The sequence below is a fragment of the Montipora foliosa genome, chromosome 12 (genome assembly GCF_036669935.1).
Source record: "Montipora foliosa isolate CH-2021 chromosome 12, ASM3666993v2, whole genome shotgun sequence".
Lineage (NCBI taxonomy): Eukaryota > Metazoa > Cnidaria > Anthozoa > Scleractinia > Acroporidae > Montipora > Montipora foliosa.
In genome coordinates, this window is record NC_090880.1 from 8,410,824 (window position 1) to 8,428,323 (window position 17,500).

At 40.2% G+C, this 17,500-nt stretch overlaps 2 protein-coding genes across 2 annotated transcripts in view; one reads left to right on the forward strand and one right to left on the reverse strand.

Moving 5' to 3' along the window:
• Window positions 1-610: 610 nt before the first annotated feature.
• Window positions 611-12,227, forward strand: LOC137978879 (nucleolar complex protein 1-like). Its single transcript, XM_068825993.1, has 8 exons — window positions 611-621; window positions 1,051-1,093; window positions 2,382-2,527; window positions 3,340-3,390; window positions 4,931-4,989; window positions 6,336-6,424; window positions 6,932-6,968; window positions 9,371-12,227. The coding sequence occupies exons 2-8, from the start codon at window positions 1,056-1,058 to the stop codon at window positions 9,599-9,601; spliced, it is 651 nt and encodes a 216-aa protein (XP_068682094.1). The 5' UTR covers window positions 611-621; window positions 1,051-1,055; the 3' UTR covers window positions 9,602-12,227.
• A 2,051-nt stretch (window positions 12,228-14,278) lies between these two features.
• LOC137979180 (cation channel sperm-associated protein 1-like) overlaps window positions 14,279-17,500 on the reverse strand; it is a 36,045-nt gene continuing 32,823 nt past the window's right edge. The window contains exons 8-11 of the mRNA XM_068826381.1: window positions 16,035-16,101; window positions 15,844-15,925; window positions 15,216-15,330; window positions 14,279-14,392 (exon numbers count right to left, since the gene is read on the reverse strand). Of these exons, the coding sequence (XP_068682482.1) occupies window positions 14,363-14,392; window positions 15,216-15,330; window positions 15,844-15,925; window positions 16,035-16,101 (294 nt within the window). The 3' untranslated portion in view covers window positions 14,279-14,362. The remainder of the gene's footprint in view (window positions 14,393-15,215; window positions 15,331-15,843; window positions 15,926-16,034; window positions 16,102-17,500) is intronic.

Sequence of the window (17,500 nt, forward strand, 5' to 3'; positions counted from 1 at the left end):
ACCCAACCGTTAGAATACGAAACTGTCCAATAGGCCATTTTACAATTGGTTTGCTCAGCGACCTAGCCTATGAATGGCTGTCGAGGCCTGCGGGTGACCTTGCATTGATACATCCCCCACTGCTTTTATCATGCAAATTGTGTTGTTAGTATATTCTAATTAGTCCGTATTAACATTACGAAAGCAACGCGGTTTGTATCAAAACAGGGTCACCGTGTCATACCGCCCTCCATTCGTAGGCCCAGGTAACTTAGCTACAACTGTAAAATGGTCTATTGTTCCACCATAACTGCTGGGACTGAACTTGTCGAAACGGTACGTCAACGAACCGCCGAGGGAATCATTGGATCGTACTGACTCGGGGAATAACTCTAAGGATCAAATCAGTCCACCCATCACAAACCATCACACGCCAGCCCACTGAACATATAGTAGCATTGTAGCCAGTCGAGACCTTATGCACCTATTTGGCACGAAGATAACCAATGATCATCGATACCTTTCTTTTTCTTTTCACTATTTTGTACAGGTATTTCAAACGTATGCAGAGACAGAAAAGCGGCGGAAGAAAAAAACAAGCGTGCATCTGACGATGAAAATTCCAAAATATACCAAATTATGGTAATGCTTGAAGCGTGGAAATTCTTGTTAAAAAAAAATCCGCATTAACTAGGCTGTGCTTTGTCTTTTTTTTTTCAGTTATATACTGTTTTATTTTCTTAACCAATATGCAAGGTGGAGAAACACATTTTCTCCGCCCGTAATTATAAAGTGCGATGCACTCAAAATAATCTCCTTACTGGCGATTTGCACTGATCATCTTTAAGAGTTCGAGGAAACAGGGCTATCGTTTCGGTCTTGTCTTACATGTTATTTTTAATCTTGTACCACCATTTGCACCGTGTATCATATTTGACGTACTGTGTTCACAGTTTATGGTTGCCTTACAGCTGCGACAAAGTTCTCTGAAAATTGCTGGCTGATCTGACTGGCTGTGCAAGTTGTTTTTAGTGGAAGTAACATCTCATTCTTGTTCTCTATTGTTGAAAGATAACATGCAAGAGCGTTCCAGCACAGACTTCGATTTTGCCAGGTCAGTCAAATAAAAGGAAGAGAGCTTTTTTTTAATCTGTGAGAATTCGACGCCTGCAGTTTGAGGTGTCGTGTACGTAGAGTAACATTTTAAATTAACGCAGCAGTGTCGAAAAAAACCCAACTGGTTGGTGGCAGTTAGTTGGTAATTTAGAAAGCGTAATGGACCTGAAAGGTGGAGCACCGAACACCGATGATCTGAGGGGAACGGGAATCCATGGCTGAGTGCACACTTTTGAAGTTATTTCTCCTGATAGTATTGAATTTGTATCTGCTACAGATTTATTCTAGAATCTTTTTGTTTAACGTTGGTCCAACACAAGGACTTACAGCTAAACTGCAGAATAACCGGCCACTTATTTGCATGTGATAAGTGAGAGCACAAAGACGGCAAGGCACACAATAGGCCTTATTCACGATAGCCGCCATGTTGGTTTTCAAATTGTCATGCAAATTAGCCATGTGTTATGCTGGGGGGCAAACATTGGAAAAAAGGTAAATTGTGGAAAATCGGCTCGTCGAAATATTGAATAGCATTGCTAAAAGTGCATTTTAGTATTTAGAATTAAGTACCTTTTATAATAATTTTATATCTTTTGATTGCTTTTGACAGTTTCACGTTCTTCTTCGTTATCTGCTCATTTTTCACTAAAAAATCATCGAAGTAACTTGTGTAGTCATTTTATTTTACTGCTTAGGTGATAAACATTCAATGAACGTGAAACAAATCATCTGTGTGGCTAAAATGTTCGTTATAACCTCTCGAACTTGTGTTGTTTGCCCCCTCAGAAGTGTGTAGCTAATTTGCATGGTAATAGCAAATCCAACATGGCGGCCATCGTGAATGAGGTATATTCTTTGATTGCAGCTGACGTCATGGCGGCCATGTTGGTGGAAAGAACAATAGCGAAAAAGTCCTTTGGGAATTTGACTCTATTATTATGCAAAACTTGAGCTGTATTTTTCTATTGTTATGGCACCAACATGGCGGTCTCATCACGTGAACATCACGTGAATTCAATCAACGAATTGACAAAATTTATGAAAACGGACCAACTTCATGGTAAACGACGTCATATGGCTTAGGGGAACTCTTTTTTTATTTTGTTTCCCTGTTTCTTTGGGTGTTTATTTATTTATTTATTTAACATTTCGAAAAAGCATGACATGATCAAATTTCCACTGGGGAAAAGCGTTTATTGTGCGTTTGACGGACATTGGTTTCAAGAAGACTCTGAAACATCGCAATTTAAAAGCAATGATTGATTGCTTGATTGATTGATTTTTAGTGAATTAAAGAGCTCCAAACGCAGTTCATCAGGTAAAAACAAACCTAGTGACAGCGAAGAAGAAGAGGAAGGTGATGACGAAGAAGAGAGTGAGGAACAAAGCAACAACGAAGGTGAAAACAAGGAGCAATCTTCCTCTGAAGATGGTACGCAAATCCACTGTGATTGTCTGTAGAGCTTGTGATTTCACCTACAAATTATGTCCAGAAATACGCCAAATTAGATGCACGCGGACTTCAAAAGCGTGATATTTCAGTTCATTCTATAATTTCCACGGGCGCCGGTACACCTTCCATCATTGATGAACTTCAACATTACTCGTGTCTCGGAATACAGACAATTAACGTCACAAAGTGTTCCCCAAATGGTGCTCCTCAAGTAAAGATAGACAGCTGCATTTACCGTAAGCTAAACATAACGCTAACCTTTACCTTTAACTCATTGTTTGAAATAGGTAGCAATGGCTTAGACTTGAAAGGACACTTCGTGTTGGATGTCAAAATTGGGCCTGCATCTGATTCCTCGCGTTTCTGAACATACAAATTTGAAAAGTAGCGTTGATTTGTATTAGAGCGGTTTTCAATTGAGTGTAAAAAGTAATTAGCGAATTGCTTTGGTTTTTGATTACTTCCCTTAGTGATTGGTTCAAAGTTCTCGCGCCATTTTTTCAACTAATCAGAAGTGAAAGTAAAACCAATCGTTGCTCGCACATAATTTTTCCCGCGCTTTGTGTCGGCTACGTGTAATTTCTTTGAGTTTTGATTGGTTTACCGGATTGTCTCCGTTCTTTTTGATTGGCCAAAGTAATTACTTTGATTTTGGTTTTACGACACTCGATTGAAACTCGCTCTATGGCAGCAATAAAAATTGTGACATCTTCTATAGCTGGTTTATCACTTGCATGGCTATTTCACGAGCAGGTTTAATTTTTCGTTTTAATTTGTTTCCATGTTTTTAGAGTTCGACTATGAAGCCATGGATTTTTCTTCTGCTGAGGAGGACGAGATGGGTTTGTGTCCAAGTTTTCTTTGATCTCTCTACAAGCTATCGTTAGTAAAAACAAAAATTGTTAAAAGTTTATTTCAGGATGCTTGCCTGTCTAGTATTTTTGGCCGCGTTCTTGAAGACTCGTGTTAATTCCTTTCCGGTATATTGGCTTCAATTTGTAATAAAAAGAAAATTCATCTAAAACAGCCGAGACAAAAAATTAAAAATATAGTCAGTCGACACTCTTAGAACTCCATTGAATCTCAGAAACTCTCTTATGATACCAACTTATCCTTATGCGCTATGGAAAGCATAAAAAAAGATGCCTGGAACAGTCGCTAATTTGTCATATTCAAGGCCTTTCTTATATTTCGAATTTTTCACCCCTAGACTGCTTAATTAAAGTAAAGTAAAGTGACCATATTTAACGTCGATAACTCGTAACAGTAATTCAACTGACAAACCTGAGGTCGACGGTGCGCTCATTTTACTCCCCCTCTCCATCAGGTGCTCCGTTTTACGGGAATTTAAAGCTAATTAGCTACACGGAAAGGAAAGAAGTCGAAACAAGGATACGAGATCCGGGAATCGAACTCAGGACCTCTTGCACCAAGGCCGCGCACTAACCGACTGTGCCATCCTTAATAATATTTTAATATTACGTGCGCCCATCAGTTCATAATGTTGCACAGCCATCCTTTTCCTCATCGCATATGCAGAGTTCTTTAAACTATTTTATGTCTTCCTTTTTTGGAACCAGTTGCCCGCTTCAGCCAAGGTGGATGATAAAATCCCTGCTCTAGACTAGCAGGAGTCTCCTTTTATGGCTGTCAGTACAGCAGTGGCATTAAAAAATGCTTATAAGTTTATATACGTAGGATGTTTGGTGTATTTGTTTTATTCATAAGTGATTAGTTTATGCCGTGCAGCGTTCGTAACATGAGACTTTTCTCTTACAACATAGAGGGACAAAATTACGAAATGCTAATTGGCTGAGACAGGACATTTTCATGTAGTAAATTTTTTTTTTAAGTAGGGCTGGTTTCATTGCTTTGGCGTTGTACAAATATAAAATTTCATTCAGCTGATTCGTGCGTTTTACAGTTCAGTGACTCTAACTGAACACTGAAATGGCTTTTTACGAAATTGCTCAACGGCGTGCGTTTTTCACCTTCTTTAATAAAAAAAATGCCCTTTATATTATAAACAAGTAATCGCATGTTTCCTCTTAAAATTAAGGATTAATATCACTTTTTTTTCAGCAGTTGTAGAAATTGTTTCGTCGCTGCGCGACTTGGGCAATTTCTGCAACTTCTGAAAATGCGCTTGATATTAATCCTTGAATTTTACTGGGCCCCATGCGATTGCGTATACAAATGCTGTAGATGAACAACAGGAGGATGGGAGTGAATAAGAATAACTTCCGTTTAGTTTTAGTTTTGCTGAATTGATTGTGAAAGTTGCGCAAGACATCACTGTTTTATACACTCAAGAAAATACATATGATTACTTGAAAAATTCCCCGCACTAACAAGTAAATTTTACTGTGACCTTGCTTTCAGAGGAACCAAGTAGTGCCCAGGGCAAGAAAAGGAAATTCACCGACAAAGACTACGAGAAGGTAATAATAGTGGGCGGTGGCAGGCTATTTTTTTCCTTGGAAGAAAATAATAAAGAAACGTGTATACATCAAATATACTCAAACCTAATGCTATAATTTCGTCATCAATAATCCAATGAGTTCATCTAAACTACTTTTTGTCACCCACATGCAGCTATGGGGAGGCGCGGTGGCCTCATGGTTAGTGCGCTCGACTCCGGATCGAGTGGTCCGGGTTCGGGGCCTGGCAGGGGACATTGTGTTGTGTTCTTGGGCAAGACACTTTACTCTCACGGTGCCTCTCTCCACCCAGGTGTATAAATGGGTACCGGCGTAATGCTGGGGGTAACCCTGCGATGGACTAGCATCCCATCCAGGGGGGAGTACAAATACTCCTAGTCGCTTCATGCTACAGAAACCGGAGATAAGCGCCGGCCTGATGAGCCTTCTGGCTCGTAAGCGGAGACTTTACTTTTACTTATGCAGCTATGGGGTGTGTCCTTTTAATTGGACCATTTCACGGCTTTCGGCCCCAAGGGAGACCCTATTAACGAGTTAAATCTTCTGGTGTTAGACAGAGTAGAAACTATTAGGGCCTCCACAGACTAGGGATTTAGTTGTCGACAACTATTTGTGATCGACAACTAAAAAACGTAGTCTGTGGCACAAGTTGTCGACAACTAAACCCCAAATTATTAGTTGTCGACAACTAATAATTTGGGGTTTAGTTGTCGACAACTTGTGCCACAGACTACGTTTTTTAGTTGTCGATAACTTTTTAGTTGTCGATCACAAATAGTTGTCGACAACTAAATCCCTAGTCTGTGGAGGCCCTTAGTGTCGCTATTGGGAGTGAAAAGGTTAAAGTATTCGTTACACTGGTGCTGTTTGGAACAAATGAAAGGGCAATCGTTTTGCGACAACTGAAAAAGATAACATGCAGGTTGCGATAAAATGTTTGAGATTTATTTGGTATCTTTTGTTTTAAATTGTGAAGGAAACTTCAATGCATATTTTTTGTGACTATCCTGACGTATGTTTTGTAAAAAGCTAACCACAGAAATATGGCTTGGAGTATCTTACACAATTTGAAATCACGTGTTTTTCGGCATTTCATACAGTTGAGAATTCTTATAATATAAGGCCAGATTGTTGTAATGGGCCTTAATCAGACGGCAGCCATGTTGAGTCCCGAGGGATTGAAAACTTTTGTTTTGTCCCGCCGAAACTCGTTCCCAAACATTTCAAGTCGAGGCTCGGGGTACGAAATCTGTTGTCTATGGCCAATATGGCTGCCCCGCGAATAAGGTCCAATGTGGTTGTCGTAGTCGTTATTATTATAGAATAGTATTTGTCTTCTGCTCCAGGCTCTTCTTGAAAATTTAAGCTCGGATGAATTTTCTGACGAAGACACTCCAAGGTCAAAGAGGAAATCAAAGAAAGGAAAAGTTGAGGGGTAATCATCCTTTTAAAAGCCTTAAGTTATCAACCTAAAGACTTTTGTTTGCTAACTTTTGGTTAGCTTAGATGTGAATGTGGATTGAAGCTCTGCAAATATTGCCCTCATAAATCCTAAAATCGCCTATTTTCACTTCAACTGGATCTATGCCAACGCGAAAGAAAAACAATTGAAACCTGAAACAACTCAGAACCAATTACTTGTTGATGAGGGTGTGCTAAGGTCAGCCAATGCAGATACCACTAATGCACGAGTCATGCATGTGGTCTGAAGACTCCAACGACACTAGATCGCATTCTCCCAGTCGTGTTTCCGCTGGCTTTCTCATTCCAGCCCAAAAACACACTTGCCATCTTTTTATCGCTTCCTGTACTACTGGTAGGGAAGATGTCATTGAGAACTGACTAGTTACTTTTGTCACTTCTTTCATGACTATTACTTTTTGGAAAATATAAGAAATTCTATTTGTTTTTAATTAATGATCTCGTTTCTTTGTGTTTCTAGATCCAGCGTTTCGTCAGTGTTTGCCTCCGCAGAAGAGGTGAGTGGTAGTTTTTCGCTCTGCTCCTGTACCTTGAGTTAGTTTGTTTTACTTCAGCATTGGTCCATGTCTCTAATGAGGCATGTGAGAAATGCGACTAATGGCTTCCTGAAGTCATCGGTCGCGACAATAAATACTAGAGAGGAAGACTCTAATTTCTACCGGCGACGATGGTGTAGACAACCTACATGAACAGAGAGAAGATACGTCTGGACAAAATTCTGCTTCAGCAAACGCTTGGGGCGACGCTTGGAGTGCACTTGCTTAAGTTACTCCTTTCACTCAGTTACAGAAACAACTTCGGTTGTTCCTGCAATTTAGCTAGCTCAAGCATCAGAGAATCGCTAGATACTGAACACTACTCAAAACATGCATACATCGCAAGTAAACGATGGTGGAGCAAACTAACTTACGAAAAATGAAAGGCAAACAGACTTTGCGACCTGTGAACTGTCAACATGTTCAAGTTCCAAAGGTCAACCACGAAATCTGTGCAAGCTCCCCCACCACACAAAGACCCCCGAATGGCTAACCTTGAAAAAGCTTTGGCAAGAGTCGGATCCTCTCTGACAGAAATGCTGGCAACACACCGCAGCAGTGCCTAGTAGCCACTAGATCTTTCCGGCACAAACTTAGAATGGCCAACTTCTGTGTCATCACTGTCCGTGCCCACGTCTCACCTAAGATGTCTCAGTGACCAAGACAATCTGAGCGCCTCGCACACTCCTATAACAACCTTCTTGTCTGATGCATATCTACGGTCACAAACAATGTACGAGTCGCTAACCTGATAAGAAATTCAGTAACTCTCATGACGAAAGCGCTAAGAACGGGGCCTTTTTGTAGCAGTTATTGGAAAATCGTGGTTGTTAGTGGAAAGAGTAACCAAGATATGTCCAACTGAGCACCCATTGCTTTCATTGCCCGTCCCTTTTAAATCTTGGTTTTGTTCACAACTCCGTGACAATGACAGTTTTTTTACTCTGAAAAAGCCTACCAAATAAAACAGGAATGCTTGTTGCTTAGACACAACAAAGTACCCATGGTCCGGGTCATTTCGAGCAACCGGCCTTCCAATCCTCCCACTGGCCAACTCAGACATGGTGGTCAAAGTTTTATTTATGCAAATATTGATTCAATATATAGCCTGTAGTACTCCCCAAGGGAAAAAGTAATCTGTTCCTTCGGAAGACCAGCAGCTCATTTTCCGTGTAGAATACACTGTTCCTCTGTCGCTGTCACAGTTTATTTGTCATCAATCATTATCTGGACCTCACTCTCTGAGTAAGGCCTTTGAGACTCGGCTTCAAACACCTTCATGCGATTCTTCAGTTCAGATTGTCTTTCACGAATCAGTACTCATCATACCTAACCAAGTGTGAAAATTATGTAGCAAGGAAAAATATCGATAAAATCCACCCCCCCCCCCCCCCCTTCCTGTATAACAGCATGTTAATAATCTGACCGAACTGTATGGCGCCAGCCTTGGCTACAGTGCCATCAACACAGCAAGGAGTGCCTCGTTTCCGTACCTTTCAATCCCAAGATCACGCCTACTTGGAGAAAGATTCATGAAAGGGGGTTTAAAGCTACGTTCTTTCCTCCCGAAGAAAGCTCCCCTTGGGGCTCCTCAGCTTAGTGATGGTGGCGCTTGATGTTTCTGGACTACATTGCCAAATCTTTCGTGCTCTCTTTATCGAACACATTTCTTTAAAATTTGAGTCGTACATCGGCTCCATCCACTCGCACCTTAAGTCAAAATACACACAACTTGTTGCTTTGAACTCGGCGATTTGCCAATCGCGAAGACAACGAAGAAAATTAAAGAATAAACCGTACTTCGTTATGTACGTGCTTGTGGACAGTGGAGTACGCTGCTGTGCCTGTTTGTTTTCTTTTTCTTGGAATCACCTTTTCTGTCAGAAAAAGCACAAATTATCAAAACATGGAGTTTTTGGCGGCTACAGCGTTTTAACAAAATGAAACCTGCATCTCCTTTTTGTTAAAAACTTTGCCAATTTAAATACAGTCTACTGTCTGTAAAGCGAACATCTTGACCAGTTCAAGCACTTAACTTGAGCCGATCAAAATTATCTGTTGGAAAGTCACGTTTGCCCTTTAACGAGCTGTCTGTCTTAATGTGGTATCCGCTGGATACGTTTCATTATAGACCTCTAAGTGGTATGGTTTTCACCTGTCTCGACAAGTTTAGTATTTGTCAGTATTTTAGCCTGAAAAAGATCAATCCGTTTCATTCGGAATTCGACCTCTTGACCTCTGCGGCATCTTTTTGTGAGCAGGTCAATTTGTTGAGCTTACGCGTCGTCGGAAAGTCTCATGTGAATTTCGTTAAGCTTAATCTTTTCCTCACTAATCCAAATTATTGTTCTTAACTTCCGCAGTTTGCTCATCTGTTAGAGAATTCCGAAGCGTCTCGCGGTGGGCAATATGACGTCAGGAGAGCAGGAGCCAGTGACAAGCAGCTTAAATGGGAAGAGAAAAGGGCGGGAAAAAAGTGGAAAGTAGAGCATGGCTCAGGAAGGGAAGGAAGGAAGGGCCCACAGGGAACATTTAATTATAGTTCGAGAGGCAAAGTAAACTCCAAGGGAAGAGGCAAAAAGAGGAAAAGATAATCAGACAAGAGCCAGCTGTTGATTTTAAATTTTTAAAGGGAACCTCCACTCTTTTAACAAATGTCACCAAAAATCTTCCAATTGTTAGAAGATCTGTTACAAAAAAATGCCTTACCTGGTGAAATAATAATAATTTTATTGTCTTCCAAAGATCGCCCTCGACGCTTCCAGGTGCCGCCATCTTGATTGTCGCGAAACGCAAGTCGGGTACTGATGACGTTTCGTGGTTGCTTTGCTGTCCGGTTCGCGGGAACTTTGAGTCAAAATTTGTTTCGTTGTAGAAGGAAAGCGAAAACCAGAAAAGATACTAGCATAAGTTTCCATATTTTTCGGAAAGATGATAGACGTGCGTCTATTCAAGCCATCTAAAGGACAATTCTTCCAAAAACTTCCACCTCAGCCGGCATAACAGGGCATCGGTCACAAAGGTCGAAAGGCGATCGTGAGTGCCTAAATTTGCAAGAAAATAATTGCTTTCTTCTTCTTCGCCTTGATTTTCTGTTCTTTCTTCGCTTGATGATTATTCTGGTTCCAACTGATCCCTGAAGGAAGAATTTTCATCTTCCCCATTGAACTGAATCACGTCACGAAAATATACACAAATAAAGCAAGGCAAAGAGACTTAAAGCGAAGCGACCACAAAACGTCATCAGCACCCAACTTGCATTGCTCGACATTCAAGTTGGCGGCACTGGTAAGCGCTTTGGTAGGCGATACAAAAATTGTTTCACTAGGTAATGCACTTTTTGGTTACAGATCTTCTAATAAGTACACATGGAACATTTTAGGGGACATTTGTTAAAACAGTGGAGGTTCCCTTTCACTCCAGAAGAATGTAGAAATTATCTATGTTGTTGTAGAAGAAGAAGGGCTTATTTCAAAGCTTTGAAATAGCGTCGTGACCAAAATTTAAACTTACCAGCCTTACTGGAAAAGAAGGAATTTGTGTTACCTATGTTTTTATAAATTGGTATTAAATTAACACCATCGTTTCAGGGTCCTCTCTCTTTCTTCCTCCAGAAATTACCCTGGTTGCTTCTGCTCACGTGCCTATGAGTAAAATGGAATGCGCACGGAGGGTGGGTCCTCGGTTTCATTTTGTCAACAGTATTCAGTTCAGTCAAGGGGAGGGCGAAACAGACTGTTTTTCTCTTTCAAATCGCGTTCACGTTCTAAAGGTAAACTTCAAGTTGTGCTGCTTTCGGGTGATACAAACGTGATTTTAAAAGTAAGTAATTCGTCTGAAAGCGTGGTATTTGAGGAAAGATGTAAAGGCAGTACTTCCAACAGGATACAGAAAATAATTACTTTGTTTCAGATTAAGAGACATTCCTGCGTCACGCGATGTTTAATCAGTTCCTCCCCTAATGAGCTCGGTAGATGAATCCAGTGGAGACAAAAAATTAACCTTCGTGCCCCTCCCTTCATTTACTTTTCTGGAATCTGGAAGACACGTGACCAGCCGCAACCTGGGTACCTTCTCGAGGGAGGAAGAGAGAGGACCCTGGGAACGAGGTGGATGAATTGACAGTGCTACTTGAAGTTGATAGCTGTAAAATATGCAACGCCCTAGCTTTACGTAATAATGCAGACCTCAAGAAATTAATAACGTGCGATTAGGTTCTCTTTTCGTTTTGGGCCGCGATAAATAAACCTATTGTGAAGGTAAATCGATAAATAGCTTTTTCCTTTCAATGCACTCCAACTTTTTTATTCACTCATCTTATCTCGATTGTATTATCAGTCTTGTCACCCAATTCTCGCGAGCACTCGGGAGGCTTTAAGGGGCTTTTGTCATGCTGGACTTCCTGAAAATCCCTTTTCATTTAGGATGAGATGTGGTACAAATTCAAGGCAAAATGGCCGAATCCCATGGGAAAAAAGAGGCGAAAAAGACAGACTTGACATTAGAGTTTCGCCCAGGCTGTGTGTTCGAAAAACGCGTTGCTGGTATACAATGTTACATATTCAACAATTATACCACGAGCGCGTGTTGGATATGAGGTGATATATAGCCAACGAGGCGCATAGTGCCGAGTTGGCTATAATCATCTCATAGCCAATAAGCGCGTGGGGAATAATTGTTTTATTAAAAACGCTCACAAAGTATGGATAAATCTTCCCTACTTTATTTTGTAAATGCAAGAAAACTGATGCGTGCAGTTACTGGTATTTGTAGAGCGTGGTATAATACACCCTTGTATGTATGGTCCCGAGGAAAACAGTTTAGTTTTCCCGAGAGTCCTGATGTTTCCCGAGACAAGGTCGAGGGAAACATCAGCACTTGAGGGAAAACAAAACTAACTAGTTTCTCGAGGGATCACACATTAAATGCTTTGTTATATATTTAGATATTCCCTTCAACAATCGCGGCAAAACATCCGACGCGGTCAACAACTGCGGAATTGTATCCCGCTCAACAAATCCTGCTCAATCCCGCTCGGCATACATTTAAATTTGATCAAGGGCACTTGACCAAGAATCAACCAATCACAGTGCTCGTTTTATTGAGTGAAAGTCCAGGTATATAACCATAGCTCATATACCATGATGGCTAAGTCAATCAAAACACTAGAAATGTATTATCTAATGATCCAGTTTTTAATAATTAAAGTTATTTAACGGTGCTCTTGGGCTCCCTTTGACCACACCTGCATGCATGGTTTCAATAACCAACAAACGTTGTGAGACAAAATAAATCTGTACATTGTTGTTGTTGAGAGAGGAAATGAGGATAGGATCGAGTTTGAAAAGACAAACAATTTGTATACTGGAAATGGTGCCTTCCGACGAATTGCCGCGCCATTTTATGTGAAACCAGGAGCCCGGGACTAGAAGCTTGTCACTGCACATTCGCTGACATACATACTTTAAGGACGGTGCCTACTAATTCAAAGATATTTTTGCCCCAGTTTATAATCATGCAGGAAATGTAGATCTTAACAAGTGTTATTGAAATCCAAAAAGAAAATTGCTAACCCCGCGTTTTTCTAAGATAATTCATGAATAATATTTATAAAGAGCTTTAAAATACAAAGCATTGTATGGCGTTCTTTTTCTCAAATTGAAGCTTAATTACTGGGTTGCCAAACCCAGCCGGAATCTGCGTTTCATTTCTCCGTATTTTTACTATTTTTTTCCGTGTCATGAAGTCTTGCCTGTCACTCCCCTGCCTAGTGGTGTCTTTGTGCATAGAGTCTTCTGTGCGTATTTTGTTAGGTTTAAGGGGGCTGGGGTAATGCGTAGATTTCTCTGGTGCACACAGGAGAACATTTAATTAACCTGCAATGGCGTCGAAAGTAGTTGTAACGCGAAATGACGTTTTAGTGGATCTTTAAACAAAATATACTCTCATGGAGCTCAAGAATGGAACGTCAACGGCATGAACAAGACAGGCGGTGAAAAATAAATATCTTGAATCTTTAAAGCGACGAGTAATGATCTTCGACAACAATTTCATTTTTCGCCGTTTGATATCAAGTGAGCGTTGTTTCTAATATTTTACTAGCTTGGTATTATATACAACACCGAAATCAAATGGCAATTTTTTTTATGGATTTAACAAACATTTAAGGAATCGAACGCCTTGAATGCATCACAGTGTTTACTGAAGTCGCATTTAACTTGTCTGACAATTAATATTTATTTTGTACTCAACTCTACAAAGGTAAAAACAACAATTTTTTTTCTAATTGATCGGAAGGAAAAAAAGATATAGCTAAAAACGTACACAAAGCCCCTTACTCACGGATGTAAATTATGATCTTGAAAACAACGACTCGAGAAAAGTTTTGAGTCGGCGTCGTTTTAAGTTAAGTGATTTTTCTATAAACTATATAAGACAGTGTTACATATGCTCTAGGGTTTCTACCTATCAGGTGTTATTCAAGTGTTACTTAAAAAACTCTCTCGTTTAGCTACCGCGAGATGTACCCTGAGCCGATGAAATAACGCGCTTGATTAGTATCAGTACAGTCATCAATGGAGTAAGATTGACCCATTATATCTCTAAAGCAAGCACGGTGGCAATCTTTTTTCTTGTAGTTCTCAAAACAGGGATTAGTTGGGAACATTCAGGGAAAGTTTCAAGAAAATCGTTCAACAACTTTTTTTTCTGAAGAATAGTGAGGAATCACCTCAAGAATGGCGAATCGTGCTAATCGTGTGTGAATATTGACTAAGTATGGGAGTTGTACGCAACAGGGTGTGGGCTCTCGGCGAAACACATAAGAACAAGATGACTCTCAAGGATACCTGTTCAACGGACATAACTTTTAGCTTTTAGCTTCCTCTGTTGAATTTATAACGATAGTAATTAAGAAAGAAACATCTCGAGATTGTGTGAGAGTTGGTGAAAAGAAGAGAATTATACCACCTTGCCGAATTCAGTTCAAAAAATCGCTTGCAAATAAAAACCCTTGGATATGTTTCCAAGGACAGAATACGTATAACTATCTGAAATGAAGCGTTTCATTCTCTTTTGTTTAAAGGACACAATCAAGTTGGTCTCGAGAAAGGCATTGTTTCCGTGAACAACCAGGCTTAATAAAATTCGCTATCGAAAGGATGACTTTGGCCATTATGAGTGAGCCATCTTCAATAGCCTCGATGATTATGATTATGATTGACAAAATGTTAAGGCTCAACTAAACAGAAGAAACTTTTAATAGCTTCAATATTATTTCAGTTAAAAATCTACAACGACATCACAGGAATAATCATGTAGTCTGATTGGAAGCGACCCCAAGGACTCAAAGAGCTTCATATCAACTCTTCAGGAATATCTGGTATCTAAAAGGGAAACAAAATCTTTGAATTCGGAATATATTATCCTAGGCGCTGTCAAAATGAAAACTAGCCAACAGGTTCTTGTCTTCTTTCCGTATGACAACCTTCTAGTCAGAAATCAGTTTTCATAACATGGGATGTTTCTGGGTTGATTTTTTTTTGGGTGGCAATGGAAACTGGTCAATCGACTATTAATACATGAATTGAGTATTAATTATTTCTAATGTGTCAAACACTTGGAAACATTGCTGTCATAAGCAAAGGGGTATCGATTACTCGAGGCCATTTGCTACTATCGCCGATTTAAATGAACAAACAAAATTTCGATGAAATTCTGAACTCAAGGTGTGTACCGCATTCCATGCAAGATGTCTCAGGGGCGACGGACCCGTACCGGTTTCCACCGTTTTACAGAAATCAGTCAGAAACACGGGAAAGGGGACAAGAGAGTTCAAATCGAAAAAAAATTCCCAGGGGAGCATGACCCCTGACCCCCACCACTCCCTTTCAGAAACTTTCCGTTGTTTTGGAAACCAGTCATTATCCTAGATCCGTCCCTGTGGCTAATTGCATTTATTGCGTTAAGATGTTTCTTCGAGTTTACAAAGGGGCGCGTAAGTATAATTTTATATCATTCATTTTCTTTTAAATTATTGTTTTTAATTTTATAAAATTGCTGCCAGGTATGGATGGTTCCAGCGGAAAAAAATGCCCAACTCTGGGGTGCAGATCTGTAGAAACTCCTTGCCGGATTGCCTACTTGAATAATGGTTTTGTGTTCGTGTGCCTAACGACTTTTTATCCAAGAAAATCAAATCATTGTTACCGTGACCGTTATGTCCACAAGATCATTCATCAGTTTTTGCACTTTTTGTACTTCCTGCATGTTGTACTCCAGAGAGGCAAGAAGTGTGAAGTAATCGTGAATCAATACTCGCTCCCTTCATGTTTAAAGAAAAAAAAAAATTAATGTTAAACTGGGTTTAGAGCCGGAAGGCCATGATGGTGTCCCAAGACAAAGAAATGGAGGCCATGATGATGTACCAAACTAATCTCTATTTTCATGCAAATTCCTTCTTTTGTTTCAGTAATCCAATAAAGGCTGCTTTTCACTAGCTACGCAAGCACAAGCGCAAGCATATAAGAGCGCTTTTTCTTGTGCTTGGTTTGCTCGTGAAAATCAGGCTATATGGTTGCTGGTCACGTGACTGAAGACTTGAATTGGTACGAACGCTATCGAAGTAACGATAGACATTGAACGATTCATTGTTGTATGCTGTGTTGTCATGACCATAATGTACGATTATTTTTACGTTGTTGTATTGCAAAGTGCGACAGAGAACTGTAGTTAATTACCTGTGGCTCATGCAGCAAGATTTTATTCAATATTCTTATGTTGCGTTTTCCGTTGTACCAAAATGGCAGCTTTGTGGGGTGAGTCACCATTATCTTACCTCTCAGAGAACTTATTTTCAGGATAATAATCTTCCACCCTCTTTATAATCCTGATTTCTTCATCCTCTTCGTCTTCGTCGTCTGTTGATTATAAACAACTTCTCTCATTATCGGTGCCAAAGTTAAATTTCCACAACAGAATGGGCATATTTAATTGGTCCATCGCATTTTTAAAGATTTGTTAACACACCCTCGAATTCATCGAAGTCATCAGAAAACGAGTAAACTGTAGGAGCGCCATGATCGCTCAGTGGCACCTGTGTAGTAAAATGTAAACAAACATGGAGTTAATAAATATCGAGGAGGCAGTGTGGCCCAGTGGTTAGGGCGCTTGCCTTGAAAACCGGAGATCCCGGGTTCAAGACCCGCTCTGACCATTCGTTGAATTTGATCCTGGTAGTCCCTGGTTCAACTTGCCAGCTGCACTTGTAAATAGCCAACTGGTTTGCCTCCGGCCGGTTGGGATTCTTAACAATTGTCGTTGTTCTGTTCCGTCGTTTCGTTGTGTTTCATTGGCCCTGAAAAGCCCCTATCGGGAGTGGTCAATTAAGTATGTATGTATGTATGTATGTATCTGCACTGTACTCATAGCGAGATTCGGAAAGTTTATGAAAGACGTGTAAACCCGGTTATATGTATAAATGAATATGGTTGACTGTCAATCAGGTATGTTCCCTTTCAATCAAACAATAATCACTTACGCAAGAGCTGCTTTCTATACCTATATCAAATTTCCAGACATTTGGATTCTTAGTTTCCGAGTTCAACAATTACAGTTAAGGTCTCGGTAAAAGTAAATTTGGGTGTCTTGCTCAAATTTTTTGTTTTTCCAAATCGGTGGGCTGTGAAGTAACTTTTCCCGAAAAAAATTCTGTAAAATCAATTTAAAAACCGCTTTTCTTTGTTTCCCGCCATTATCTTCGCGCGAAAAATGCCATATAGCAGTATTATTATTAGTTAAAACATAGGCAGCCCAAGCTCGCGTCACTACAGACAGCTGTTGAGAATTTAAACGCGTTATACGACTTTGTATGGGAAATAAAATACCGTCGATTATCAAGCCTAAAAACGCTCAATTTAACGTTCATTCAATAAAGGGATGAAAATGACTCACCTCTGGTGTATTCTTGTGCCTTTTGGAGCTTATTTCACCGTTTCGGGAATTCCGTGTTTTCAATGTTCTAAGACGAAGTCAAGGCTGCACACTAAGATTTCGACCGTAGTCAGCTCAGAGGCGGTTTGCAACTCGAAAATCCATCCCAGCCACGATTTTTTCACGCAAAGCTAAAGCCACATCATTTGCGAACCTCGGTGAATGTTTCGTCGTCAAAAATCCCCACACACTTGGCTGGAAATGAGCATTTTCTGCTTCCGATTCCACGATTGCTGATGAAGTTAACGGCCGGTGATTATGTAAATGATCACGGAGCTTGGGTCCGAGGTCAAATTAACGCCACTCGATGAGCTACAGTCATTTCATGTACAACACTTACCCCATCCCCACAGCGTTAATTTGTGAAGCGGTGAAATAAGCTCCAAAAGGCACGAGAATACACCAGAGGTGAGTCATTTTCATCCCTTTTATTGAATGAACGTTAAATTGAGGTTTTTTTAGGCTTTATTTCCCATACAAAGTCTTATAACGCGTTTAAATTC